The sequence below is a fragment of the Squalius cephalus genome (assembly GCF_949319135.1).
Source record: "Squalius cephalus genome assembly, chromosome: 2".
NCBI classification, from domain to species: domain Eukaryota; kingdom Metazoa; phylum Chordata; class Actinopteri; order Cypriniformes; family Leuciscidae; genus Squalius; species Squalius cephalus.
In genome coordinates this window covers 57963641-57991442 of record NC_137123.1, presented here as the reverse complement: position 1 = coordinate 57991442, position 27802 = coordinate 57963641, and the positions used below count along the sequence as shown (strand labels likewise).

Sequence of the window (27802 nt, the reverse complement as noted above, 5' to 3'; positions counted from 1 at the left end):
AAATGATGCTTATGAGACCACGAAACGACTAGCTAGGGTTAGGGGCAGAGAAACTGTGCGAATCCCTGCTGATTCATTATGTTTTTTTGCCTGTTATATTTTCCTTACCGGTAGGCTCTCCACCTGTATTGCTGTTTGAGCCTTTGGGGAAAGAGAATTTGCTCCCTGCTGGCCTTTTGGCCTTGGTATCTCTCGTACCATTTGTCCGAGGGCTTGCCTTTGTACCTAATGTAGGGGAACAGGACGCCTTATTGCAGCATCATGTCGTGTTGGGAACCTTATGTAAAGTTGAGACTGTTCCGCAGTCAGAGGGGTGTGATATTGTTGTACCATCAGAGAAACAAGTCTGTCAGCAAGTCACTATTTCATTGCAGGCGGTCGAAGTGGATAGAATGGAGGCGGCAATCCAGAATATGGACTTGTCTCCGTTGCCTCAGGACAAACAGGCTCAGGTCAAGTCCCTTTTGCGTACATTTAGATCTCTTTTTTTAGCTCATGAGGGTGACTTGGGCTGTACTGAGCTCATTACTCATGAGATTCCCCTGCTCGATAGTGAGCCAATACTACAGAGGTATCGACGTTTGCCCCCTTCGGATTATGAGGCAGTTAAGCAGCATATTCACCAAGAGAGCTCTAGTCCGTATGCCTCTCCGATTGTAGTTGTGAGGAAAAAGGATGGTCAGATTCGTCTTTCTGTTGATTATAAGCAGTTGAATGGTAAGACACAGAAGGATGCCCCAGATCGAGGAGTCACTGGATGCCTTGTGTGGAGCCTAGTGGTTTTCCACATTGGATCTTGCCAGTGGCTATAACCAGGTTCCAGTGGTGGAGGTAGATAAGTGTAAGACCACCTTTTGCACACCCTTTGGGTTATTTGAGTTTAACTGGATGCCCTTTGGGTTGTGCAATGCACCTATTACCATTCAACAACTTATAGAGCACATGTTCGGTGACCAAAGGTTCCAGACATTGTTGCTCTATTTAGATTACATTATCTAAAGTTTAAAAAACATTAAATGAAAAGCATGTTACAGTACACTTTGTGCAACTACAAAATCAAGGTCAATGAGAGATTAATTCTGCCTCAGCATCACTTCTTTGTGCTGGGTCTGGCCTGAGGACTTTTTCCACATCACAGGTTTGCCAGGCAAAGGGAAAAACCTGCAACTTTTGGGAGATAATAACTGTATTTATTTGTGCACTTTCGACTTTGCAGAATGTCTAAATTCACAAACAGCTATATTACACTGCATGAATGGGAATACCTGAACTAACTGCAGTTGGTTTGATCAAATCATTTGATAAGTGTGAAAATTTTGTTTATCATTGTGTATAAACGATGACAACTTTTGCCTGCCTGTGTTTAGCATTTTGAAACGTGCATCACAGTGCAAAATGTATTTTAGTGAGTATTTTAGTGAATGAAAATGAGTTTAGAGTTAACAGTCTTAACTACCTGAACTTGTTTAATGTTTTACAGAAAGAGTGATTTATTTGACAAATTGGTTTAGAATTTGGTTTAGAACAAAGAATTTGTTTCAGAGAATGGGATTAAGTATTTTAGCAATTCAGAAAAACTGTAAGTCTTTTATCAGCCTGATATGCAGAGGGAGGAACCAATGAAAGAGAAGAAAGCAGGAGACGAAGTGATGGTAAAATTAGTTTAAAAAAAGTTTAATAATCGTAGTTGTGTCGGTTTCAATGTTAAACAAAACTTTGTCTGACCAGCACAAATTCAACAAGTGTTATTATACAAGTAGTAGCAATGGAAAATTTCTGCTTCAAAACATTGTCCTGAGATGTTAAAAACATTGAAATAGACATTCTCTTATCTCTAACTCACAAAGACAACACAGCACACAACATAAGACTAAACAGTAATGGAAAAATAAAAATAAAAAAATCTATAAAATAATATATCAATGAATGAATCTTAAATTTAATGAGTACACAATTGTTGAAATGATTAATATAAATGATTACATGATTAAGTAGAATAATAAAATGATACATGAATGAATACATATTAAAGAAAATAAAACACCACACAAATATATGACTGCTCACTTGCAGATTGCTGCAGGTTGCTACAATAAATCCTCTGATCCTTAACTTTTCTTCAATAAGGGATCGTAAAATTTAATATAATATAAAATGATCAATGATGAATTAGTGTAATGAGTAAAAGTTTATTTTTAATGATTATAAGACTAAATGGAATAACAAATTGATTAAATGATTATGAATGAATGAATAATAAAGGAAATAAAACAACACAAATGTATGGTTGGTTGCTACAAATCATTTTTAGATCCTTCACATGTTTCCAAACAAAAAGCTCAATTGCAATTTCCAAAATAAAAACAACAAAAGACATCAAGCAAGATTACATGTTTGTTCCCCTTGCTGAATATTTCAAGCTATAACCACTTGATCATTTTATTATTATTATTTGAATTATTATTGTTTAAAACTGTTGGAACCAGCTATATGAAGTGAATTCTAATAGGTAGCCAAGAGGCTGCGTGCTTTCATCAGGCGTTTCTGACGGCTCAGTAAGCTCTCCCGCTTTTGGCCAATGTCAAAGTCTTCTTTAAGCAGGTTGTCTAAATCATCTTTATCTTTCAGCAACTCCAACATGTTCCTTCGCAGCTCCAAAGCTGCTTCCTGGAGTAACGTGTAGCAGATCACCTTTGGGATCTGGTTGGCCAGACTCTTACTTACAATCTGGTAAAATAGATAAGACAGCATCTCAGATACACATTACAATTTGAGCTTCTGCTAATGGCACAGCAAGCTTTAGTTGGCACACTTACTGTGAAGTAGGACTCAAGGTGAAACCTCATTTCTCGCAAGGTGGCATGACTGTCTGTGCTAATGCCTTCGCTGCTGCAATTAACCCCTTCCTTAGTTTCTTCATCCTCTTTCAGGTTATCCTTTGCATCTCTCAGGCTCTGGCTGTATATGTCATCTTGACTGTAAACAATGAGCTCCATCTTGAATTGGGTCCTCAGCATGGATTCTGCCTGGGATTCTTTATCCTGCTTGATGGCTTCGATCTTAGTCTTAGAAAGTATAAAAAAAATTACTGAAAAAAACTTTAGAACTAGAGAAGTGATAAAACAACAGAAAAAAAATAATTTAAATTGTCCCTATTATGCTATTTTAAAGGATCCTAATTTTGTTTTGGAGGTCTCCTACAACAGGTTTACATGCATCAAAGGTAAAAAAGCACTTCCATTTTATCATAATATACATTGCACATCTCCACATTGTTCAATGATTCCCAAACAACTCGTCGGATAAATCAGTCTCTCTAAATCCCTCCTTTCCGAGAGCTTTCTCTGTTCTGATTGGCCTGATGGCCCAGTCTATTGTGATTTGTCTACAGTGTACAGTGCGTGTTTCGGAAAGCTAACGTCCATTGCCATAACTGAATTGCAGCTCCGTCCGGAGGTTTCCTCAGACCTCATCGATTGTACACACTGTAAAGACAGTAACAATGGCATCGATTTTACCATATCAAGCCGAGCGTGAGTCTGATGATGAAACATTGGTTCTTCAACCCGAACCTCCATCGCAAGGATGACTCCAGCAGGAAGTTCCTCAGTTATATTCTACTCAGTTTGAGGTACATTATGAGATGCTGAAACTGTAATTCCTCGCCATTAGAATTAACAAGTGTATGTCCATCAACAAACCCATGTGTGTATTTCTAATTTACTGCAGTGCACATGCGGGAACTGTATCAATAACAGAACATATAAATCCTACATTGAAAGCAGTCAACAGTAAAATTACATTTGAGGGAGGGTCCAGTTGTTCGCAGGCTGACAACGTACAACATAGGTGGGCATTATGCAAATCTATCTTAAAGGGACATAAAACCGTAAAGTAGTAGGATTCGATTTAAAAACGACTCGTAAAGGCGGTTCAGAGTCGATTCTTTCTTTTGGGAGACAATAACTTTATTTATTGTGCACTTTCGACTTTGCAGAACGTTTAAATTCACAAACAGCTGTATTACACTGCATGAAAGGGAATATTCGAAAAAACATAACAGGGTCACCTTAAATCTGATGATTTAAAGGCATAGTAATGTGATTAATTTGTATGAAATTGAATAGCTTTATCAATAAACTCGCCAGAATCATTGGCACAAAATCCATATACCTTTGCTGTCTTCAGAAGATCAGGGAATCCATTGAAGCTGTGCTGGGCCAGCTGGATGAACTTCTTTGAAACCAAATCTATGTAAACACAAACACACTGTCAATACAGCTTCTTTAGCAAAAGTTAATCTTTCAATCTTAATTATCCAGTGTTGGTTAAGTGTCTCTAAAAAAATAATGAATTAACTACTAATTACATTTTCAACAGTGTAATAAGATTACTGTACTAATTACTCTCGCTAAAAGACTACAATTCTTTCTAACTATCAGTTGAACAATATGAGGATAGGCATGCAACTGCTCTTTTAAATACTGTAAATAATATAAAAATGCATAAATTATTCTTGACCTGACCAAAGAACTTAAAGGGAGAAGGTTACATAAAAAAAACAATACATTTTAACATTAGACATTACATTTTTATGTTAAATCCACTATTGTTTTTGTTATTGAATTGTTTATGGTCTTTTCAGTATTTAATGCAATTAAAATAAGAGTCATCCCTTATTTTACTTTTTCAAGTGAAAATAAATTAAATTACAGTAATTAATTACTTAGTAATTAGTTACATGCAACACAGCCAGTTAATCCAGGTGTCAGAAGGAACTGTACTGTGCTAAGCCACCTTTATCCAAAGTGAGATGTAAATGTAATTTAAGGTAAATCTACCTGGAGCAACTTAAGGTTTAATTCTAAGGTTTAATTCCTTATTCTAGGACAAAAAGAGGAGTTCATGGTTCACCTTTCTTTGATATTTAACTATCATACTTACAAATGCACTGCATAAACTGGGAACTTCAGTGTGGCTAACATGGATTTAGATTTCCTGGTTTTCGGTATTCTTGACAATTCTAAGATTCCACCTTTGAGGCAACTGTTCTAGATAATTGCCTTATCTATCTTTACAATAGCAAAAGGCCCTTAACAAAGTGAAGTCCATTCACACATTAGGATTAAAAACTGTGGAAATGGAGTGGGTGGGATTTGAAATGTAAAAAAACAACACAAACCAGAGATGGTATTCAGCGTCTTTATGGCAGGTTCTTCCAGCTGCTTGATCTGTTTCTTAACCAGTTTTTCGAAGGTACTGTAATTGATGAATCCTGGAAGCTCTCTTCCCCGATACTTGGCTTCATATTTATCAACTTCGTTCTTAATCGTATTTATGGCTGCAAAGGATTTATGAATAATGTCAGAAGATGCTTTACATTATCACAGAATATACTTTTGAAAGATCTGCCAAGGGACCAGTGATTAAAGTCAATCAGCTTTTCATACATTAAAGAAAATGAAAGGCCCTGTTTACACCTGGTATTAAGATGGAGTTTGGTCGATCGGTTAATTGGACAACTCTAAATAAACGGGGTCTAAAACTATTTGAGCTTGTCCACTTTCGACTACTTCCAGAACAGGGGCAGCGTTAATGAATGGCAGTTGCCATACCCTGGCATTCAGACAAAACATGGGAAATAAACAACTCATGATGCTGCACCAGACAGCAGCATAGTGTCTGCCCAGATCCGGCCCATATCTGGTACGCGTTGAATCCACATGTACCAAATGTGGCCCGGATCTGGTGGTGTGATGTGGGCGGCCTCTCTCTGCAAGTGCACTGCATTCACAACGAAACGGATAAGTACATTATCAGATTCCTAAATCTTACACCATTTTAACATGATTAAAAATACATACTGAGTGACTGAAATAATATTTGTATCATAGAATACACTTGCTTGTTAACCATGAGTTTATAGTTTGAACTTTGTTGTTTCCTTTAATTTATTTTCAAGATCTGAGGTTTTAGCCTATCCATTGTTGCTTTCAGTACCTATGTATATAAAGGTCATGAAAAATGAAATTCAAACTCTAAATTATTTTTACATCAAATACAGCACACAATTAGCAGCTCAGATTATCATTGTCATTTGTATGTTGTTCCAGCTGGATTTTCTCCACATTTTGTTTAGATAGTATAAAATGATTGCATGGGAATGTCGTTTTTGTATGGCCAGAAGAAGGAATCATGCCATAGCCATACCCTAGGTTTTTGTGAAACGCCACCACTGTTCCAGAGCAAATCGCATTCGACCAGATTGTATGTAAGCGTTTAAAACAGCCACAAAAGACCACCTATACTCTCTGCCAAATTACCTCATGCGTACGCACTAGAGATGGTTGGCTAAAGACCCAAGTTTGGTTTAAAGACAAAAAACTTACCAAACACAATGTTCTCACACTGTACCTGTTTTCTAACATGAACTCGCCTCGTTCGGTGTGGTATTGCGGTTATCAGAGCAGAAACGAAAGCTGCTGCTCATATGTAAATGTATGAGAGCTTATTTCATCAATTAGATCGAAAGATCTGAAAAAGCCTGTGCATTTACCCACCCATAAACACTCCCCTTGAAGAAATCAGGACATAAGGTTGAAAGAGGACAAAAGCGATAGATTAAAATAGTATGTAAACAGGAATGTGACTCCCTCGTCTACTTGTGATCTGATCGACCAAAACGCATCTAAATACAAGGTGAAAACAGGGCCAAAGTTGTCAAATAATACAGACATGACTGTTTTTTTCCATTATAGCATCAGAAAGTTCTTATTAATGAAAATGTTACTTAGATTATATTAGAGATTTAAGTTGGTGGGTCTAATTAACAGATTGAAATTGTGATGAAGGGGGATACAGCAGATATATTATAAAGCAAATATTTTAAAGCAAAAAAAAAAAAAAAAAAGATTATAATAATAGTACACTAAGAAGGTATGCTTCACTTACATGATTTTCCAGAGTCATCCAAGATGCCATTCCATTTTGCAAATTCTCCACGAAGTTCTGGAAAAATCATTAGATCTAGTGCACATTTAAGCGCTTCCCCAGTGGTCAGTTTGAGTACATCATCTGTGAAATCTGTAAGTTTCTAAATTCAGTGATGAAATGTGAAAGATGTCAGTAACTCACTGATATCAATATGACTTAATATTCATACTGGAAACACTTTAGAATACTGTTCCATCAATAATGAGTAAAGGTACAAATGAGTATCGCACTATTAACATTCTAGAAACTACTGTAACTACTGTTAACTAACAAGAAACTCTAATTAACAAATTAGTTAGTAATAAAGCTTAGTTGAATGAGGTAGTTCACTATTAGCTTATCAGATTTCTTTCATACCTCTCAGAGGACTACTAAGAACTACTATAAAGGTTCATCATTACGGTTCCTATAAAAGTTTAGTGACACTTGAGTCATTCCTATCCAAAACCTTATAAAACCTTCAAAAGCTTACATTTATTTTAGTTATCATGTTTTTCACTTTAGAATACTGATCTAAATAATTAGTATAATTATAATATATAAGTATAATAATAATCAATAATTTGGAAATACTAGAGTCATTACTAGTGGGCTAGCATGACCTTCACTTTAGAATTAATTACATATTATGCATTATTCATGTTAATTATGACCCCGTATATAGTAGCTTAGTTCTTAGTAGTCCTCTGGGAGGTATTAAAAAATAGTAGTTACTGATTTGCTTACAGTGAACTTCCACTTCCACATTCATCTGAGCACTAATACTTATTCGTTAATCAGTTTATTTTTAGTTAATAGAAGTGTGTTAATAATGTGCTGCTCATTTGTTCCTGTGTATAGTTATTCATTAATGACGGAACAGTATTCTAAAGTGTTACCTTCATACTTTGATACTGTGTAGATTTTAATGCTGAACTCACATCACTAAGAAAAGTCCGTCTTTCTGCAGGGTCTGATGGGGGTCCGTCGCAATATTTCTCCAGTTCCGTCTGTGTTTCAGCGAGCTTTGTCTGGATTTGCTCTTCCAAACAAGGCAATGATTTCTATAGCAGATTAGTCATGAAAATAAGATAAAGTGTTTTTATTATGAGTCTAAAAGTTCTGTAGGTCTTTTTTGTACAAAAAAAAGAGCTATTTCACCTGAATGTGATGAACCAACTCAATTGTTAGTTTTTCAGCCAACTTAGGAATAGTTGCAAAACCTTCTTCATAGAGTTTGCTGGGAGAAAAAACACACAAATACAGTAAGTGAGCTGTGACTGAACATAACACCCCTAATTTACAAAAATCACAAATAAAGGGTACTAATTTGCATTTGCACTTTTTGGGCATACTTTAGGTGATTAAGAAATGCTATACAAATAACCACAAAAGCAAATAACAAGGAAAAATCTTTAGCCATACCTCTCACATAAAAGTTCTCACTACAGTTTTTTCCAGAACATAAGTCTCTGTTTTTTTATCACCTGAAATATCCTGCGACTTATAGGCCTATTCCAAAATTATTTATATTACAGGCTCAACTCTAAAGATTTGATCTACTGGCCTTGTGGCGATTATATGGCGATTTATTATTATAAAATAAATAAAATAAAACATGTCTAGTTATTGTTTTAGTTGTCTAAAAATCATATCTGTATTTTTTGGTTGAATGGCGATATATGGAACATGGTACACTCTCTTTTTCTGCATTTTTCTATTTGTATTAAAAAACATATTTGTAGCCTATTTGTTTAAAAAAAAAAAAAAAAAAATTCACATACTGTTCAATGTTGTCCTACAGACAATGTTCTTATTGAGGGCTATGAAAACAAATAGCATAGTGAATGTAACCTGGCCCTGGTATATATTATGTGCAAAAAAGGGTTAAAATCACATTACATTCTAACTTTGTGACATTAAAATCTAAAAACACAAATAATGATTTTATTTTAAAATTCACTAAACTAAAAATGAAAATAAATACAAACAAAAGCACAGACTAATGAACCTACATTTGATTAGGCTACACCATCTACTTTACAGTAGAGTTACTTCTATCATAAAAAATACACTTACTTGTAGGTTTAAATTTCTACATATGGCATATACATATTGTTCAACAACAAATATTTTAGCAATATTTTGTCCGAATTATTGAGCTCCTATTCTATTACGCTCCCTCTGTTCGGAGCGCACGAGTGTGGTGGCACTCAAATATATCTTACAAAATCGATATAGCTCAGTGTGAACATGTCCAAAATCTCAGGAAGATGTGAAAGAGTATTTGCGTGCTGTGAGACAGCTTGAATGCTTGAATATTTAAGTTGGCAAGCCTTAAAAACATGCAAATGATCAACTTCCGTGAAGATGCAGCACAAATTTCCGTCAACTGGCCCAAGTCTCTTCCACGCTTGCCACAGGCCACAGGGCAGTCCTTATTGTCAAGCCCTCTTAATTGTCAAGCATACAAAAAATAGCTTAAAGTTCAAGTTTCATTTTAAATAAATCTGTTTAGACTTGTCATTTATAAATGTTGTTTATAATAAATGCCACTATAATTTGTTTTATATGATACCTATAATTTTCATTCCTGTTCTGAATAACGGTAAATTTAAAGGTTTTGTTATACAGTGAGGGGAACTAAAATACATGTTTGTAGTGTTCATAATGTTTGTCGTTTAATTTATTGGTCATATACATTGATGTGACTTTTTCTCAACAATACAATTTTGGGATTTACTATTTCAGTTTGAATCTCAATAAATAACTAAATGTTGTAAAACCATTTACCCACCTGAAATGAGGATGGTTTTTGAAGAAGGCATTCTCTGTTGCTGTGGCGTCATTAAGTGTGACCTGATCTTTAATCTCTTTTTGTCCCCTGCACCTTACAATCATGTAGCCTTTAGTAAGGTCAATGACCTCATTGTGCACAATGTTTACCACTGTCTCTTCAGTGCCCTTATCCACCAGATCGGGCTTTGTTAAGATGCCTGTAGTAGACAAACAATGGTTATGAGTCTGATTCAGGTTGATTTATAGCAATGAAATGCAACGAGAAATGCACACCTAAAGTTCTTTCGCCCTCAGGGTCCTCCACCTGAGCCATCTGCAATGCTTCTATGGTCGCGATGTCAACATTGCATGGCACCACAACCAGGTTGATTGTTTCTTGCTTTGTAATAAACTTCCTGATCAGTCTCTTAATCTAGAAGAAATGCATATCATTGATTTTCCTGTGTCTTTAAACAGACTATGACATCACAATGGTCTTTCCAACAAAATATCATATAAAAAGAAAATAATATTTTTAAAAAAAGCATACTTTTGGGGGCAGAAAACCCCTTGGTCATTATTGAAACCATCATGAGAAAGTTAAATTTACCGTTTCTGCAATATCATCACGTTGACCATTGACTGCCACTCGTGCAATCCCAGGGAGGTCAATGAGAGTGAGGTCAGGAACATTGGCAGAATGGATCTGCAGACTGATGAGTTCATCACTAATGCCAACACCTTCTCCAGCCATCTCATCCTGGGCTACAAATATAATTTGTGTTTGGATGCAATCAAGATGCTCGATCGTATTTTAGGCATCGTAAACCTTCCCTCTTTTCCACTTTTCACAAATTCGTATTGTAGAAGCAAATCTTAACTTGATTTAGGATTCTTATCCAATCTTACAAAATCTCATCTTATCTGTAGTATCTTAAGCCACTCCATTGAGTACAACCACTCAATTAACTGTGTTACCATGCAACTACCAACGTGCAAGTAGCTAAGAAAATGCTAGAGATTAAAATGGAGAAACAAAATAGGCGTGCTTTTAAGTGTTACAGAAAGAGAAGTTTTGATAAGCCTGGTAGAAAAGGCAAAGCCTATCACTGTATTTCATGGGATGCTGTAATTATCAGTGTTTTGACGTCAAAGGACATCATTTGGGTGTTCACAAAAGTCTTTCCACCATCAAACATCACTGTTCTGTGATGTGAGGCCATTCTCAGACAGGGCTATTGGTATGTGATTTTTACAGTAGGCTTTCAAATAATTTTGAAGTTAGGACACCAGTGGTAGTTTTTAGGATATTTTTGTAGAGTTAGGATGCTTTTGTAATACTTTCCCTTTCCGTAGTTAAGATAAGATTATGCACTAAAGAAATGTAATTCTGTAATAGCTTTTGTCCTAAATGATGTTCTAACTGAAATTACCAAGGTTACCAAACAGATAAGACAGGATTCTAATGTAAGGATCTTTCTGTATTCAGTATTTTAGTATTACCTTTGCGGACCTTGATGACACTGACCAAGAGAGGCCTTGACTCTCTCCTCGAGTTTCAAAGGCCTTCCAGGAAGGTTGATGACTCCATCACCAGGCGCCACAATACCTATACCTTCAAGTCACTTTTGTTGTATTCCCCTGTGGGCCATCAGCTCACTCCCAACGACCTCATCAAGAATCTTCTACTCTACATGCATCCAGACTCTTGTTCAGCCTCAAAGCCAATGCAAGTAACTGCTTCTCAACTATTAAGATGCATCTTTAAGTGTTTACCCCTTTATTAAGGTGATTTTGATTATCTGATGGTTCTTGTTAGGTTGTGATTAACCAATTGTAAAGCTTGCCATTCTTTGTTCTCTCTCTTTTTCTGTACTTTTCTCCATTCTGTATATATCTCTTTTGCTTAGTTTAGCTGTATGTTCCCCATAATTCCATTTGTTAAACCCTTTATACTGGTTGACTCTTGGTTGCCAACTCACAAATCAAAATCACTTAAGCGTTTGATCTTCCTACATGCATTTGCTACTGTTAGTACTATATACAGTAAGAAAGTTATTCTTCTTAGCCAGGAGAATAATTTTTCTTAGAGTTTATATGATTGTGCTGTCTGTTCGATGGATGAACAGATCAGTCGATTGTAAAGTTAAAGGGTTAGTTCACTCAAAAATGAAAATTCTGTCAGTAATTGCTCACCCTCATGTTGTTCCAACCCCGTAAGACCTTCGTTCATCTTCGGAACACAAATTAAGATATTTTTGATTAAATCTGAGAGCTGGATCACTCCTCCATAGGCTTCTAAGGGACTGAAACTTGCTGGCCCAGAAAATGTATTAAAGACATCATTAATATAGTCCAAGTGACTCCAGTGGCTCAATCTTAAGTTTATAAAGCGATGAGAATACTTTTTGTGCGCAAAAACAAACAAAAATAATGACTTTATTCCACTTTTCATTTCCTTCTCTCTGGGCCTCGAGTCTTTTCACGTAGTGTTTAAGCGTAGCGCGTCTGTGTTGCACGTCACCACGTATCACACACATGACCAGCGTCGGCCAATAGTGAGCCTACGTGGTGACGTGCAACACAGAAGCGCTACGCTTAAACACTACGTGAAAAGACTCGAGGCCCAGAGAGAAGGAAATGAAAAGTGGAATAAAGTCATTATTTTTGTTTGTTTTTGCACACAAAAAGTATTCTCGTCGCTTTATAAACTTAAGATTGAGCCACTGGAGTCACTTGGACTATATTAACGATGTCTTTAATACATTTTCTGGGCCAGCAAGTTTCAGTCCCTTAGAAGCCTATGGAGGAGTGATCCAGCTCTCAGATTTAATCAAAAATATCTTAATTTGTGTTACGAAGATGAACGAAGGTCTTACAGGGTTGAAAGAGAGTGAGTAATTACTGACAGAATTTTCATTTTTGGGTGAACTAACCCTTTAATTCTGCTAGAATTAATTCTGAAAGCTGATTTAAATTTGCATAATTAATTATAACCCATTATAATTAATTATACATATTTTCCTTATGAGCTAATTTGCTACATTAGATATGACATTAATAAATGCTGTCTTAGAGAGACATCAGGATACATTCTATGCGTTTTCTACCTTCCAAAATCTTTTTCTCCACTTCTGCTGGGTCATCAATGTCTTCCTTGTAGTCCCGGTAACTGATTCTCGCATGCCATTCGTCCTCACCTTTAGTTCTTATCATCTTGAGCTCAAGAGGGCACCGTGTAACAATTCCTGCACAAAACACGAAAGAGTGGATGCCAGACAAATGCTGAATTCAGAACTGCATACTAGTGTGCTACTCATACTATTTTAGTCATAATACGTGCTAGTATGCGAATCCGAATTCAGTAATATTTTTACCATGTAGCCGACCATGCAAATTCCATATAGTAATCATTCACTATCATAGCAAAGTGTATACCATACCATCACTGTGCCATAGCATTTGTTGGTAGGCTGTAGTCATTAAATAACATTTATATTTTACATATGTATCTATGGTTTAGTTATATATATATATATATATATAGACTATATTTAATATTTTGTATGTGTTCTTCTTACCACTACCCCTGGGTAACGCTACTCCTGACAGCGCCTCTAGAATAGAACTCTTTCCTGAGCTTTGGTCTCCAATGACGGCGATGGCAGGCAACGCCAGGTCCTTTTCCACTCCCAAAGACCGTAAACTGTCGATGGTGTCGATGCAAGGGCGGATTTTTTCCTCATATTGCTGACTGAACGAATAGCTCATTTTCTCTATCTTTAACAATGTTCAAATGTCAAAATAATAAAGAAAATACTTCACGTCGATTTAACAGATGCTGTCGGTTTGTGCACTCTTCGATAGGATGTCTCAAAGTGATGCTGTTTCAAAGTGAATCCACCAGCGGTTTTATACTTCAGTAAGAGGAACTCATCATACAGGCGGAACAAAAAAAAAAAATACTAAGTAAGTCTGCATACCAGCAGATCCTGTTTTAAATAGATAGTTACATAGCGATCTTGTCTTATTCTTGCTAACACTTTACAATACGGGTGCACTATATGCATCAATGCAACAAAGAAGAAGAAGAAGAAGAAGAAGAAGAAGAAGAAGAAGAACATTCTGTTAAATAAAGGTAAAATACTGGTAGCAGAGGCCCCAGCAATCTTGTTCTACATTATGAATACTGTGAAATTGCTATAGGGTAGTTCATCACACTCAGAGGAAATAGTGCAAAAGCTGTTGACAGTACCCTTTAAAAAGGTTACATACCATTTAGGTACTAATATGCACTCTTTACCTTTTTAAAGGGTGCCATCCCAGTGACAGCTTTTATACTATTTTTCTGAGAGTGCTGGGATTCTGTGCCTTTTGTGACCCCAGTGAAAATCATGAACTTACAGCCTTACAATGGTGAATAATATTAATTTTAAAGCTGTCGTATCATAACAATACATTAATTATAACCTTATTGAAGTTAATAAAAATAAAGGTAAAATACTGGTAAAGGTAAAATAAAGGTCAAATAAAGGTAAAAGCCCCTCCTTGAACTGCCACCTTACCGTGGTGGAGGGGTTTGAGTACTCGAATGACCCTATGAGCTATGTTGTCTGGGGCTATATGCCCCTGGTAGGGTCTCCCAAGGCAAACAGGTCCTAGGTGACGGGTCAGACTAAGAGCGGTTCAAAAACCCTTATGATGGATATAAATTCAAGGACCGTGACGTCGGCCGGCATGGCGCTATCCCAAGAGATAGTTGGGATCACCTCTACGCACGGCTTGGGCTCTGGAACCACACTCCTCGAGAGAGGATGGACTCTTCACCACTCTGGAGTTGCCCAAGGTTGAGAGGCGGCGGGCTGGTGTGGGTTTGCTTATAGCCCCCCAGCTCAGCCGCCATGTGTTGGAGTTCACCCCGGTGAACAAGAGGGTCGCTTCCCTGCGCCTTCGGGTCGGGGGTAGGTCTCTCACTGTCGTTTGTGCCTATGGGCCAAACGGCAGTGCAGAATACCCGGCCTTCTTGGAGTCTCTGGGAGGGGTGCTGGGAAGTGCTCCGACTGGGGACTCCGTCGTTCTACTGGGGGACTTCAACGCCCACGTGGGCAGCGACAGTGACACCTGGAGGGGCGTGATTGGGAGGAACAGCCCCCCTGATCTGAACCCGAGTGGTGTTCTGTTATTGGACTTCTGTGCTAGTTACAGCTTGTCCATAACGAACACCATGTTCAAGCATAAGGGTGTCCATCAGTGCACATGGCACCAGGACACCCTAGGCCGGAGGTCGATGATCGACTTTGTGGTCGTTTCATCCGACCTCCGGCCGTATGTCTTGGACACTCGGGTGAAGAGAGGGGCGGAGCTGTCAACTGATCACCACCTGGTGGTGAGTTGGATCCGATGGCAGGAGAGGAAGCTGGACAGACTCGGCAGACCCAAACGTACTGTGAGGGTCTGTTGGGAACGTTTGGCCGAATCCCCTGTCAGAGAGATCTTCAACTCCCACCTCCGACAGAGCTTCGACCAGATCCCGAGGGAGTCTGGAGATATTGAGTCCGAGTGGACCATGTTCTCCACCTCCATTGTCAATGAGGCCACTCTGAGCTGTGGCCGTAAGGTCTCCGGTGCCTGTCCAGGCGGCAATCCCCGAACCCGGTGGTGGACACCGGAAGTAAGGGATGCCGTCAAGCTGAAGAAGGAGTGCTATCGGGCCTGGTTGGCTTGTGGGACTCCGGAGGAAGCTGACGGGTACCGACGGGCCAAGCGGACTGCAGCCCGGGTCATTGTGGAGGCAAAAACTCGGGCCTGGGAGGAGTTCGGTGAGGCCATGGAGAAGGACTATCGGTCGGCCTCGAAGAGATTCTGGCAAACCGTCCGGCGCCTCAGGAGGGGGAAGCAGTGCCCTACCAACGCTGTTTACAGTGGAGGTGGGCAGCTGTTGACCTCCACTGGGGATATCACCGGACGGTGGAAGGAATACTTCGAGGATCTCCTCAATCCCGCCGTCACGTCTTCCATTGAGGAAGCAGAGGCTGAGGGCTCGGAGGCGGACTCGTCCATCACCCGAGCTGAAGTCACCGAGGTAGTCAAGAAACTCCTCGGTGGCAAGGCACCGGGGGTGGATGAGATCCGCCCTGAGTACCTCAAGTCTCTGGATGTTGTGGGGCTGTCTTGGTTGACACGCCTCTGCAGCATCGCGTGGTGGTCGGGGACAGTGCCTTTGGACTGGCAGACCGGGGTGGTGGTCCCTCTTTTTAAGAAGGGGGACCGGAGGGTGTGCTCCAACTATAGGGGGATCACACTTCTCAGCCTCCACAGGAAAGTCTATGCCAGGGTACTGGAGAGGAGATTCCGGCCGATAGTAGAACCTCGGATTCAGGAGGAACAGTGTGGTTTTCGTCCCGGTCGTGGAACACTGGACCAGCTCTATACCCTCTACAGGGTGCTGGAGGTTGCATGGGAGTTTGCCCAATCAATCCACATGTGTTTTGTGGATTTGGAGAAGGCATTCGACTGTGTCCCTCGCGGCATCTTGTGGAGGGTGCTCTGGGAGTATGGGGTTCGGGGCCCTTTGCTAGGGGCTATCCGGTCCCTGTACGACCGGAGCAGGAGCTTGGTTCGCATTGCCGGCAGTAAGTCAGACTTGTTCCCGGTGCATGTTGGTCTCCGGCAGGGCTGCCCTTTGTCGCCGGTTCTGTTCATAATTTTTATGGACAGAATTTCTAGGCGCAGCCAGGGGCCGGAGGGGGTTGGGTTTGGGGACCACACGATTTCATCTCTGCTTTTTGCGGATGATGTTGTCGTGCTGGCCTCATCAAACCAGGACCTCCAGCATGCACTGGGACGGTTTGCAGCCGAGTGTGAAGCGGCTGGGATGAGAATCAGCACCTCCAAATCCGAGGCCATGGTTCTCAGTCGGAAAAAGGTGGTTTGCCCGCTTCAGGTTGGTGGAGAGTTCCTGCCTCAAGTGAAGGAGTTCAAGTATCTTGGGGTCTTGTTCACGAGTGAGGGAAGGATGGAACGGAAGATTGACAGACGGATCGGTGCAGCTTCTGCAGTAATGCGGTCGCTGTACCGGTCTGTCGTGGTGAAGAAGGAGCTGAGCCGCAAGGCGAAGCTCTCGATTTACTGGTCAATCTACGTTCCTACCCTCACCTATGGTCATGAGCTGTGGGTCATGACCGAAAGGACAAGATCCCGGATACAAGCGGCCGAAATGAGCTTTCTCCGCAGGGTGGCTGGGCGATCCCTTAGAGATAGGGTGAGAAGCTCGGTCACTCGGGAGGAGCTCAGAGTAGAGCCGCTGCTCCTCCACATCGAGAGGGGTCAGCTGAAGGTGTTCCGGGCATGTCCCACCGGGAGGAGACCCCGGGGAAGACCTAAGACACGCTGGAGGGACTATGTCTCCCGGCTGGCCTGGGAACGCCTCGGTGTCCCCCCGGAAGAGCTGGAGGAAGTGTCTAGGGAGAGGGAAGTCTGGGCATCCCTGCTTAGACTGCTGCCCCAGCGACCCGGTCCCGGATAAGCGGAAGAAGATGGATGGATGGATGGATGGAAGGAAGCTAATAAAAATAAAAATAAATCAATTCGTACGAATTCTACAAGGTGACTAATTCGTACGAATTCATACGACCTCACTTGTACGAATTCGTACGATTTTGCTAAATCGTACATATTTTACGAATTGCCCAATTCATATGAATTCATACGAATGACCTACCCCTGACCCCGCCCCTAAACCTACCCATCACGTGGGTTTAGACAAATCGTACAAATTCGTACGAGTGAGGTCGTACGAATTCGTACGAATTAGCCACTTTTTTATCACTCGTACGAATTCGTACGAATTGGTCGTGAGATAGCGTTGTCAGTTCAGACATTTTACAGCATTTTGAACCTCCATGTCTCCAGGCATGCAATACCCATATTTCATCATAAATTCATGTGTTCAGTGTTTTACAATCACCATATGACATTCAGCACTGTGAGAAAAAAAAAAAATGTATGGCATAAATCAAAGCATGTGACAGACCGTGGTCAGAGGAGATCAGCTGAAAAGGTGTCATAATGGACGATACCTGTCCTTAAAATGCAATATATCAACTATGATAAACGGTCAAAAGCTTTGTGTTCTCCAAAAATGTGTCTTAACTTATCGCACGTGTGTCAATAACTTTTTACGTATAAGCTATAAAACATGACGTCACTGAACATGCACAGTAAGAACAAATACAAATAAAATAAATTAATAATTCACAAAAATAATAATTATTATAAATTGACATAATACAAATATATAAATTTGAGCTCTTAAATTTCCGGCCCCTAATTGACAAGCAGCGAGACTGACGATTACCTTTTCACCAATAACAAAGGAGCCATTCTGATATACTCACATTATGCATTAAAAGTCTATTTTCTATTTACTGAAATGTCCACATCTTTTGCATATATAGTCCACTTCACAGATAAGACATAAATTGTCAACAGGCCTTTCCAAGGCTTGGTTTTAACATGTCTTAAAAGTTTTTTTTTATTTTTTTTTATCAGGGAACACTTTAATGATTCTTCCAAAGACCCATGAATTTCTTGGGGAAGAGTAATCTATTATCAGGACAACATCTTCAACTGAAAGGTTGTTCCCTATCATTTGGTCACTTTCGATGTACGTCGTTGACCGAATAATAGGAATCTCACCAGAGAGCCAATCTACTCTGAATGTAACTAAACGAGCCAATGAAAATTGGCATACAATGATGTGCAGTAGCAAATTGCTGCATTGCATCTTTAACTTTTCACTTCGGACCCGAGCGTTTCATGTATACTCATTATCTGCAAGCATTGTCTTCTGAACGAGCAAGCTCTTCAAGGAGAACCTCTCGATTTCATTGGTGTTGGTGTCATGGCACGGCAGTGGGGTCGATTTTTTCTTTCTTCTTTCTTCTTATTTGCCTTTCATTGAGCAAAAAAAAAAAAAAAAAAAGGCTGCGCAGCTCTCTAGATACGCAGTCCCCTCACCTATTCCCCGTTTTAGCGCCCTCCCTGGTGGCTACCAGGAGAGGTCTCCTTCGCTGGAATAGCTTGGGTGATCTGAGGGTTACAGAGGGCTTCTTCTTTGGGGAATCAACCCCCTACAGCCCATCCCCCTCTAGCACATCGTAAGCTGTGCAGCTTCCGGATGCGATTGCTGGTCCCTAGCGTTTCATTCAGGGCTCCAGCTGAGGATCAGATGTCAATCGCTGCATTGGAGAGATGGCTGTTATGCTCTGGAAATGAAGGTGATGCTGAGGTCCCACTGTATTGGTGTGTGCTTATGCTGACTCAGATTCAGAGTTGCCAACCATGCTTTCCCAGGTCTTTTCCCAGATGTGCACTGGAAAACTTGGCAGTTTGGAGCTATTTGGTGCCAATAATATGGAACGCCATATGTGCCAAAATCTGCATAGTTCTCCCCTCTCTCACTACCCTCAACGGTGGGGTGGCTGTGCGTAGACCACCTCCACCCAGCATTTGAGGCCAAGGCACTCTTAATGCACAAGGGTAGTTCTGAGCCGCGGTTGTGCAACGCATGTTGACTAACCGTAATCAAGGTCACTGCGCAGGTCCTCGGGGAGGGTAGACGGGGAGGCTTGGGTAGACCTCTTTGCCTCTCAAGAAACCTCTCACTGCAAGCTGTTTTACTCGCTGACCGAGGGACCACTCGGCATGGATGCACTGGCACACAGCTGGCCCCGGGGCCTACGCAAATATGCGTTTTTCCCAGTGAGCCTACTTGCACAGACCCTGTGTAAAGTCAGGGAGGACGAGGAGCAGGTCCTGCTGGTGGCTCCCTATTGGCCCACCCGGACCTGGTTCCGGGAACTCATGCTCCTTGTGACAGCCCCTCCCTGGCGCATTCCTCTGAAGAAGGACCTTCTTTTTCAGAGACGGGGGACCCTGTGTCACCCGCGTCCAGACCTCTGGAAACTCCATGTCTGGTCCCTTGACGGGATGTGGAGGTTCTAGGTGACTTACCCTCAGAGGCACTTAACACCATCGCTTCAACGCAACCACCGTCTACGAGACACGCTTGCGCCTTGTAGTGGAACCTGTTCGTCGAGTGGTGTTCCTCTCACCGAGAGGAACCCCGAAGATGTTCGATTGGCACTGTGCTTTCTTTCCTGCAGCATGGGTAGGAGCAAGGGCTGTCTCCCTCCACCCTTAAAGTACATGCTGCCGCTATTTCAGCATATCACGATCACATAGATGGCAAGTCAGTTGGGAAGCATGACCTAGTCGTCAGGTTCCTTGGGGGAGCGAGACGGTTAAATCCTTCTCAACCTACCTCCATACCCTCTTGGGACCTTGCCCTGGAGCTTTGAGCACTTCAGGTTGCTCCCTTTGAGCCTCAGCAGTCAGCAGACTTAAAGCTTCTGTCCAAGAGGACTTTGCTGCTGGCTGCACTGGCCTCTATCAAGAGGGTAGGGGACCTGCAGGCATTTTCGGTCAGTGAATCACCAACTTTGGGTGGTTGATCTTGTATTACTCTTGTCATGTGGCAATTCTGACATCTTTTGTTCTACATCCTTGCAAACCCGGCTATTGGCCCAAAGAAGGTTTCCAATGAAACGGGGAAGGTTTCTCTGCGCATTACTGTCTTTCCTTTTACGCAACACAACAAGATTAAATGGAACACAATTCTCATATGTATTTTCTCATTATTTCATCTGACTCCATAAATGAAAAGGTTTTAATGACATCTGTGCATCATTAAACGTGAACGAATATATGATTATTCTTTTAAACTCTGATTATATTTTACCCGTTTAGATCAGGAAACTATATCGCTTTGCAGTCCTTCTCTCGAGGTTGCACGATCACAATCTCGCCAGTCTGATTTATCAGAACAGAGGTAATTGGCTAAATATATATGCCGTATTCACACGTACAAAATAACAAGACACTTACATAGCCCCCTTGAATGCCACCTCAGGAACTTAATTAAATTGTTTCACTTAAGTAGAGGTCATGACCACCATAAAAAGACGTCAGTTGATCAACTTACTTTTCTTAAAATGGCTTTAGTTTAGTCAAGCCCGTGGTATATCCACGTACACTTATCTAAAGGAACATTAAATTAGAACAGAGGTTATGGGCGCACCCGAATCCAGGTTGATCAAACAGCATTTGCTGATTCCAGACGGAAATAACTCGCCCCCCTCATTCAAGTACACTTGAATCTGATATCAAGTATTAGTCGTCACTAATGTCTAGCGCAGGCTTGTGGAAATATACGGATCCTATAATCTATAAGGGAAAAAACTATCTCAGAGTCAGTCAGAATAAGATCAAACGTTTCCAATTTATTGACCAGGTAATGAAGTAATAATTCAAAATCCAATTCAAAAGAATAAAATCATCAATGAAGTACACCAATAATAATAATTAAGAAATCACGGAATTTGTAGAAATTACCTGTCAACAAAATTACACACAGCATTGTGTGGGCAGTCAACCTACAGACTCCTCGAACTTTTCTACACCTTTTCCTTATATACCCAGATAATTCAATATTCTTACCAAATGGTGGTGTCTGTCATTATAATTAGATTTTGGTTCCTTATTCAGGGATTCACACTGTGAGATCAGAATTTGTATTTGAATAGGTTCTTGTTTTACATACAGGAGGTAGTCTGAATGGAGGACCTGGGGGAGGGAAACACCTTTAAGGGACACATCACTTTTCTCATATTTTATAACTTCTTTTAGCTTTTCATTATGGTTGGGAGAATGAAACCATTTTACCAGGCGCACTGAGGCACTTTAAATGATATCAAACATGCCAGCCTGATCTCACGGCAATTCGTACGAATTATACGAGGTGGCTAATTCGTACGAATTCATACGACCTCACTCGTACGAATTCGTACGATTTTTGCTAAATCGTACATATTTTACGAATTGCCCAATTCGTATGAATTCATACGAATGACCTACCCCTGACCCCGCCCCTAAACCTACCCATCACGTGGGTTTAGACAAATCGTACAAATTCGTACGAGTGAGGTCGTACGAATTCGTACGAATTAGCCACTTTTTGATCACTCGTACGAATTCTTACGAATTGGTCTTGAGATAGCGTTGAACATGCATAGTTACTTCTTGTACATACATAGCATTGCATAGGTTTTCAGTGTATTTCAGGTGAGGAGGAGGGGGGATGAAGGGGAGATAGTGTGTGTGAAGTGTGAACTGCACTGTGTGCTGCGCCTTGGAAATCCCTGTTACAAATGCAGGAGATAGTTCAAGTGTTAATTTTCAGGAGGGCCTTTTGTTTCATCGAGGGGTCGACCAGACATACTGGCACCAGCCTTACATCCTTTTCTCCGACACTCATTCACCACCATCTATTTTGCTCTTACGTTCGTCCCCTAGACCAATCAGGAAATCGTATTCTTTAAAATTCTAAGAATTCACTTTTGAGGCAACAGAACAGCCATATCGTTCTTCAGAATGACAAAGGTCCCAAGTGCACACAGTGAGTTACGTGTGAAAATAGTCAACACATAAGGAATTAAATCTGTGGAAAGGAAAAGAATGGGATTTGAAATATAAAAAAACAACCAAACCGGAGATGGTCTTCAGCATCTTTATGGCAGGTTCTTCCAACAGTTTGATCTGTTCACCAGCAAGTTTTTACTGTAATTGATGAATCCTGATATGAGCATTGCTGTCCAAACAATACAGAACCCCACTGAAAAGAAAACAACTTATTTTATTTGTGTCTGTTACAGACAGAGGACAAATATCTGAAACACATTCAATTAATTTATAACTTGAGCAAAGAAAACTATTAGTATTTAATATACTTTGCTTGTAAATTATGAGTCTTTTACAAATCAACAATTGCATTAAACTCCACTAACAATAGTCATTGATTGTATAATTTTGTGGTGCCGAAGTTTCATTTTTAACGTGTTGAAATACAAGTTCTGCTGCCTCACCGATACTCTGCTAAGATACTACCATGAAATTTCATTTTCAACATTTGTTGAAATACAAGTTCTGCTAGCTCACAGAAACTCTGAAACTACAATGTATTAAGTCTTTAAAATAGTACAATAATCTTTTTCAGCAGATCTTGGACTTATAGCGAATTAAATAGTGAGTGCATTCATATTGCATTAAGAGGCACTTCAGGGGCTAAAAGTAGCTTCACAAACAGCTGGACAACAGTTCTAATATTCTTTATCAAAAGAATATGTGGGAAATGCATCCCATGTTTCTAAGATTCCACCTTTACGGCAACAGTTCTGGAGAATTACCTTTTCATTTTTTCATAATGATAAAGGGCCTGTGTACAAAGTGAGGTACAGTCTAAGAGGCAGACTGAGGAAGCCAGGGAAGAGCTGAAAGCAGGAGATGAAGTGATGGTAAAATAAGCAAAGTTTATTTAATAATCTTAATTGCGTCTGTTTCAATGCTCAGTAAAACTTTGTCTGACCAGCACAAATTCAACAAGTGTTATTATACATGCAGTAGCAATGGAAAATCTCTGCTTCACAACATTGTCCTGAGATGTTACACTCTTGAAATGGAGACCTTCTCTTATCTCTAACTCAAAGACAACACAGTACACAACATAAGACTAAACAGTAATGGAAAAATTTCATAAAATATATTAATATAAATTAACTGATCCATGAATGAAATGTAATGAGTATAAATGGTTTAAATGATAATTATACATGATACATATATTATACATATTTCATGATTAAATATAATAAATTGATTATGATAAATTATAAATTAATGAATATGAAAGGAAGAAAATAAAACAACTACACAGAAAGGTTGCTACAAACAATTATTCGATCCTTCACATGTTTTGTAATAAAGAGCTCAATTGTAATTTCCAAAAGGAAAACAAACAAAAAAACAGCATGCAAATTTACATAGTTCCTCATGCTGAATATTTCAAGATATAATCTCATGAGCATATAATTTTGTTGCATTAAAACTGTTGCAATCAACTAAGGGATTTAACCAAGAGGCTGCGTGCTTTCATCAGACGTTTCTGTTGACAGAGTAAGCTCTCCCACTTTTGGCCAATGTCAAAGTCTTCTTTAAGCAGGTTGTCCACCATCTTTATCTTTCAGGTTCTGGCTTTAGAAACTTTTGAACTCTCTACAAGAATTGTAAGTAATTAAAAGTAATTGATCAAACAAAACAAAAAATCTTTAAATCTGATGTTTGAAATGCAGCACTGAATATTTATCACTGAAAATTAATGTGATTTTATTTGTGTGAAATTTAAAAGCATCAAAAATAAACTTATAATAAATTTCAAACTGTCAACTTGATAGTTCAAGAAAGCCAACTGACAGAAGTTCGCAATGAACACTTTGAATTTATGTATTGACAGAATTATTTGGCATTAAAAAAAAAAAAAAAGAAAGAAAGAAAAAGAAAACTACTTGTGCTATTTTTAGAAGATTAGGGAATCCATTGAAGCTGCATGGGCGAGTTGGATAAACATCTTTGTATCCACATCTAGGAAAACATCTATGTCTATACAATATAAATCCCATAATGTAACCACTTTTCCTTTACATTATCTGGGATTTATATTGTATAGACATTTATACAAGTCTATGGTTAGGACATACCGTCTCCTAATGAGGATTTGTAATTTTAGGTTAGATATTTGGGTTATTGTTGTTACACAATTCTGGGCCTGGAGATGTGGTGGTTTCATACTGTTGTACACTCATTCACCACCATCTATTTTGCTCTTACGTTCGTCCCCTAGACCAATCAGGAAATCATAACACTTGGTATTCTTTAAAATTCTAAGAATCCACTTTTGAGGCAACAGTTCTAGAGAACGGCCATATCCTTCTTCAGAATGACAAAGGTCCCACGTGCACAAAGTGGGTTACGTGTGAAAATAGTCAACACATAAGGAATTAAATCTGTGGAAAGGAAAAGAGTGGGATTTGAAATATAAAAATAAAAAAAACCAAACCGGAGATGGTCTTCAGCATCTTTATGGCAGATTCTTCCAACAGTTTGATCTGTTCACCAGCAAGTTTTTACTGTAATTGATGAATCCTGATATGAGCATTGCTGTCCAAACAATACAGAACCGCACTGAAAAGAAAACAACTTATTTTATTTGTGTCTGTTACAGACAGAGGACAAATATCTGAAACACATTCAATTCAGTTATAACTTGAGCAAAGAAAACTATTAGTATTTAATATACTTTGCTTGTAAATTATGAGTATTTTACAAATCAACAATTGCATTAAACTCCACTAACAATAGTCACTGATTGTATAATTTTGTGGTGCCGAAGTTTCATTTTTAACGTGTTGAAATACAAGTTCTGCTGCCTCACCGATACTCTGCTAAGATACTGCGATGAAATTTCATTTTCAACATTTGTTGAAATACAAGTTCTGCTAGCTCACAGAAACTCTGAAACTACAATGTATTAAGTCTTTAAAATAGTACAATAAGCTTTTTCAGTAGATCTTGGACTTATAGCGAATTAAATAGTGAGTGCATTCATATTGCATTAAGAGGCACTTCAGGGGCTAAAAGTAGCTTTACAAACAGCTGGACAACAGTTCTAATATTCTTTATCAAAAGAATATGTGGGAAATGCATCCCATGTTTCTAAGATTCCACCTTTACGGCAACAGTTCTGGAGAATTACTTTTTCATTTTTTCATAATGATAAAGGGCCTGTGTACAAAGTGAGGTACAGTCTAAGAGGCAGACTGAGGAAGCCAGGGAAGAGCTGAAAGCAGGAGATGAAGTGATGGTAAAATAAGCAAAGTTATCAGTAAATTAGTGTGGCATGTAGAGAACTGTGTTTAGAGTTCTGCAAAAAGTTTGTTTTTCAATTTCAAACTGAGTGTAAAGCGTATAATGTGCTTGCAGTTTTGCAGACTTGGTCTGAAGATTAGGTACATGAGTGAATGGTTTCACTGAGTGGGCCTCAAGTTCTACTTTTAGTGTGTAAGCAATTTGAACAAACTGTAAATGTCGACCCAGGAAGGGTTAACGACTGAAGCTTTGGGGGTGTTGATGGACTCAATTTACTTAATGTGTGTTTTGATCATCATTCTAAATCCAATCCGGACGTACTCAAAAATGCGATTTTCTCAGCTTTTTGTTTAAAATGTTGCTTTTTAAATAAAACTTAACCACATTTGTGTGTTGATAAAAAAAGAATGCGTGAAGCTAGAATAGAATGTTTTTAAAATGAAAAGACTTAAAGTACAGTTAAAGGTATATTTCAAGTATAATAATACCTAAAAAGGAACTTAGACTTAAAATGCAAATAATTCTAAATATTTAAATAGTAAAATATAAGTATAATATTATGTTCACTTAAAGAGAACTTACAAGTATACTTGCAGTATAAAACTACTAAACTAGTTGTTTACTGAGAGTATAGGCCTACTTCAAAGTCTGCTTTCATAAATTAAAACATGTACTACAAGAATTACAGTTTTTACCAACTGCTTACACACAAAATCTTTTCATGTCACACGATTTTTGAAACCTCTCACTCAAAGTGCAAAACTACATGCCAAATCTTCAAAACCATAAGCTATTTCTCAGCCTTTGACTCAGTTTTCAATTGCATAAAACACTTTTTGCAAAACACTACACACAATTCTCTACCTAAAACACAAAGATCTATCAGGAAGTGCTTTCCTTTTTCAAACACAACCAATCAAAATGCTACACTTATTCACCAGGTCACACAGACACACTCCTCACATGTGCAAACACTAATTGCTTAACTGAACACTAACCAATCACTGCTTTACTGTAGTATAGGCCTAAATAGGTCAAAGGTCAGATGATCTGTTTTGAACAAGTGGGAAGGAAGTCGACCGGAAGTTGAAGCCGGCCGCGTGCCACCATCTTGTAGCAGAACTTCACCTGCTGTTAGCATTCCATTGACTCCCATTCATTTTGGCGTCACTTTGACAGCGAATAACTTTACATCTGAGGCGTTTGAAGACTCCATTTGTCCATTATTTATTTCTAAAGAAACACGACAATGTATAAAATGCTCCATTACCTTGTAGCTTATGTTATGGCCCCGTAGAAGCAGTTTTTGTAAAAATAGGCTAACGATTGCGTCATAACCACGCGACTCTCTGTCGCACAGTAGAGAGATTACCGTATGGATGGGAGTGGAATGGATCCCCCCCCCCCCCCCCCCCCCACCTCAAAAAATTAAAAAATGAAGTACTGTTACAGTACACTTAAACATACTTATAATACTTTTATGCACTAAAAAGTGGGCCAATTTAGTCCCAAGTAGTATTGAAATAGTACACTTACAAGTTTACTACATTGATATTATACTTACTACAAAAAGTGCATGAAATTTGCAAACAGTGTTTTACCTGAATTTGTTTAATGTTTCACAGAAAGAGTGATTTATTTGACAAATTGGTTTAGGCTATTGAGAATTTTGTTCAGAGAATGGGGTTTAGTGTTTTAGCAGTTCAGAAAAACTGTAAGCACTGATCTCTTGACTCTCTGGTCTCTCAAATCCCACCCACTCCATTTCCACAGTTTAATTCCTTGTATATTGAATATTTTCACACAGAACTCACTTTGTGTACGTGGGCCCTTTGCCATTCTGAAGAATGACAAGGTCGTTCTCTAGAACTGTTGCCTCAAAATGGAATCTTGTCAAGAATACAAGGAAATCTAATTACATTTTAGCCACACTGAACTTTCAGGTTTATACAGTGCATTTGTTGGTACAGATGTAACCATAAATTACTAAGGGTCTATGGGTAGATTTCCATTAGATTAAATTTACATCTCGCTTTGGATAAAGGTGGCTTAGTACAGTACAGTTCCTTCTGACACCTGGACACACTTGGTAATCAAGCTTGCAAGATGAACGTTATAGGGTTGTATTACAGTTTTTCTGAATTGCTAAAACACCAAATCCCATTCTCTGATCCAAATGCTCAATAGCCTAAACCCTAAACCAATTTTTTACTATACTTTTTTTTACATAATT

At 39.2% G+C, this 27802-nt stretch overlaps 1 protein-coding gene across 1 annotated transcript; it reads right to left on the bottom strand.

The window, feature by feature from the left end:
• Window positions 1–2502: 2502 nt before the first annotated feature.
• On the bottom strand, window positions 2503–13521 carry LOC307149957 (interferon-induced GTP-binding protein MxB-like; the record flags this gene model as incomplete). The annotated part of the gene is made up of 12 exons (XM_079856614.1): window positions 2503–2727; window positions 2817–3065; window positions 4174–4250; window positions 5183–5341; window positions 6952–7093; window positions 7914–8036; window positions 8134–8212; window positions 9770–9968; window positions 10045–10183; window positions 10361–10515; window positions 12861–12998; window positions 13332–13521. 12 exons carry the CDS (start codon window positions 13519–13521, stop codon window positions 2503–2505), a joined length of 1875 nt encoding a protein of 624 aa, XP_079712740.1.
• Window positions 13522–27802: the final 14281 nt, after the last annotated feature.